This window comes from Misgurnus anguillicaudatus, chromosome 21 (genome assembly GCF_027580225.2).
Source record: "Misgurnus anguillicaudatus chromosome 21, ASM2758022v2, whole genome shotgun sequence".
Taxonomy (NCBI): domain Eukaryota; kingdom Metazoa; phylum Chordata; class Actinopteri; order Cypriniformes; family Cobitidae; genus Misgurnus; species Misgurnus anguillicaudatus.
The window spans coordinates 50,851,062-50,854,472 of record NC_073357.2 but is presented as its reverse complement, the minus strand read 5'-3'; the positions used below and the strand labels follow the sequence as shown (position 1 = coordinate 50,854,472).

Below are 3,411 nucleotides of genomic sequence, written 5' to 3'. Positions count from 1 at the left end.
AATAAGAAAAAACTTTATAGAAGACCATCATCGAAAGATACATGAATATGGACAGTAACATCGAAACAGCAACTCTGGATGCCAATAGTGCCATTCTTAAATGAAATGAAAAAAGCAAATATACATGTTCATGTATGTTCAATGAATGAGAAAGTTATTAAAGTTATCTCAAAGTGGAATATTATTTTGTAACATGAATTGTAAATACAGAATCTTCATCATCATCATGTGGTTGCTCTTCATTCCTCACCATCATCCTCCTTTTCATATGCCAATGCAACACATATCATAGATTTTGATTTAAGTAATGATTACTAACCTAAAACTAATACTTTGTGTCTTAAAAGCAAACAAAATGAGACTGAGTGTTTGCATTGCAAATGTTTTTTCACTTTAATGGGGAAATTTTACTTCGCAGTAGTAATGTCCACACAAAATTACCCGTGTTTTCGCTTCGCTTGTTTTTGTTTACAGTCTCTGTTTGAATGTTTTTGTTCTCTACTTTGCTTTCCATATTTGGGCCTGACGCAATCCAGTATCAACCAGTTTTTCTTGTCCTAGCCCCTCCCACCACTCGTGTTTCTCGAAACGTCACGAAACGTGGGCTACGTGATTTCCCAAAAAACGCAAGTACCGCCTCCAAATGGAACGTCACCAGTAAGCTATATAAGCGCTAGACGTCAGTCAAGCAGCATTTCTATTTACGGCACAAAAGAATGAGATATACGATATACACACCGAGCGAGAGATGTTTTTGAACCAAGCCAGAATGGAGGATATGTTTAATACCGAATGCGAATCGTTGTCTTATTTCTCAAACAGTACTTTTGAGAACGTTAGGAAATTCCAGAGAGAACCAAATCTTCACTGGAGCGAATGCCAAGCGACAGGCTAACTGTTCATCAAAATAAGAAAGGTAAGACAATTGTTATTGACTCTTACGTTAGTTAATTTTTTATGTATTTACGTTATACGTAACGTTAATAAACACGTTTGTTTGTTATTAATTTAATGTATGTTTTCATTCGATGCGATATTTTTAAAGAAGCTAAAGATGATATGTTAGTTGTCATAATAATGATTAACATATTAATATGCTATATTTACATGAAACTCAAACCTATTACGTATTACCATAGTAGATTCCCAAATAACCACAGTATTACCATGGTATTATGTCAAACATGGACACGTGATGCTGGTATGTGTCATTGTTTCCAGGAAATCTTGACTGTACAGTCATGACATTTAAAAATAAACCAACCTAAATTTACCCTACATGGACTGTACACATAACTTATATAGTATAATAATAAATTCTATTATTTTTTTAACTGTACGTATTTTACATATTTGTGTACATTTATACTTCGTTTATTTTTAATTATTGACTTTTTTGTTTGTTTTACTTTTCAGAGTGAGTTTGAATACAATGGCGCCATTCATCTTTCATCCACATCGTCCACTGTCTTATCAGTGTCGTCTACCTCTGCCAGCTTTATACAAGCAAACCAAGATGACTTCTGAGTTGTCATTAAGTACACCAGAAACCCATCAAGATCTACCTCTTAGTCCTTATCATCCAACGTCCATTCTACTGAAGATCAGACTGCATCTGTGGCAGATCATTCGGAGAGTTATAAACTGTTGTGCGTGTGTGACCGAGCTTTTCAGCTCCAATATGTTTTTCTTCATTTGTGTGGGAAAAAACATTGCCATGACAGGCGAGTTAAAGAAGGGTACGGCCGAGGCCCAGGAGAGGCCCGGTTGGGAATTCACGAGTGGATCGATGGGATTGGTCGAAGAGATGAAAGATCTGGGGGTAAAGGTCATGGAGATGGATGAGTTGGCCAAGCCTGCTGAAATGATGGATTTGTCAGTGATTGATTCCGATGATGAAGAGGAGGAGGATGAAGCCAGGCTCTCAGAATGGGAGTCTGATGAAGAAACTGATGATGATGACTCTAATGATGAAGAAGAAGAGGAGGAGGAAGGTGGTGAGGATAATGAAGAGCAACCACATGATAATGATGATGAAGATTCTGAATGGTCAGATGATGAAGATGGTGATTCTGAAGGATCAGCTGAGAGCTTTGAGCTTTGGGAATCCTTTTTTAACAGCAGTGACCCGTACAACCCTCTGAGCTTCTCCTGTTCTACTGGATCTAAAACAAACACCACAAACAAGAACCAGCTAACTGCGAGCTTACAAATCAAACAAACAAAGTCTACACCAGCAACAAAAGCTGAAGAGCAATACCCAAAACCAAGCACAAAGGAGGGTGGGAAAAAGGTAAATTGAAACCTTCACAAAAGCATTCAGATTTTGTATAGTGCTAACAAAAAAGTCCACCTTAAATGACAGCAACTGCACTGTTAGGATTCTTTTTTTACCCCAGCAGTACCCAATTTGTCATGGTAAAGGTCCTAATATTTACCATTAGGTACCAAAATGTACTTCTGTGGTACAAATATTACCTCTTTAGGTTCAAAGGTGTACTTCTTGAAAGTGTTAGAAGTCAAAATAGTGCAAATTGCTTGTTTCACATTTGACGTGCTGCATTACAAATAGGTTACACTGAGGTTTCACTGGTCAGGTTTTGAGTAAATTAACTCAACTTCTCCTTTATTTTCTGTTTTAGGTATGTTTTAGTGACAAGGTAACTGTACGCCCCCTGGTGGCTTGGAGTTTTGCTAGCAGAGCAGCACGGGATGGTTCTTGTTGGATGCAGATGGCCAGAGACCGAGAGCGATTCAGAAGAAGAGTGAAGAGTATTGAGAGCATCATTGAGCCCTGCCTTACACCTGAACACAGAGCGGGCATTTGGAAGAGACTTCATAATACTCCAGCTTGATTTATTATTACTGTAAAATGTTGCAGTTGTACTGTGGTGTAACGTATCGTGCTTGTAACCTCAACACAATTTTTTGTGGGGGTATTTTTTACTGTTACAGTATTGTAGTGCACTTTATTTTGAATGGTCTTTGTTAAAGTTCCTTTTCATATGCTTTACATTTATTTATATTGTGTTGTACTACCATATTTTATGTAAAAACTGACATATTAAATTTTTTTTATAGCATTTAATGCCTTATGTGAGTTTCATTTTATTTGATATGGGTTAAATGTGCAATACAAAGAGTTCATAATTCTCTCACACACACAATGCAATTTTTAAGCTCTGCTTCAAAAAGAGGCAAAAAATCTAAAAGCGGGTTAGAAACAAATTTTTAATAAAAGTATAGCAGTTGAGCATTATGTTAGCAAAGCAAAAATCTATCTTTTTATATCTTTCTGGATTAAGTGCAAATGAAAGTTATTGTGGATTATATGAACTGCTGTAGTTACATTCAAAGAAAACATTCACGATAGATGCTTCAGCGTAAACGCGTAAAGAAAAACATGCAGTA

At 36.6% G+C, this 3,411-nt stretch overlaps 1 protein-coding gene across 1 annotated transcript; it reads left to right on the top strand.

Annotated features, from left to right (window-relative positions):
- Positions 1–670: 670 nt before the first annotated feature.
- ppp1r15a (protein phosphatase 1, regulatory subunit 15A) lies at positions 671–3,083 on the top strand. The gene is made up of 3 exons (XM_055212191.2): positions 671–916; positions 1,417–2,293; positions 2,643–3,083. Exons 2-3 carry the CDS (start codon positions 1,433–1,435, stop codon positions 2,853–2,855), a joined length of 1,074 nt encoding a protein of 357 aa, XP_055068166.2. The 5' UTR covers positions 671–916; positions 1,417–1,432; the 3' UTR covers positions 2,856–3,083.
- Positions 3,084–3,411: the final 328 nt, after the last annotated feature.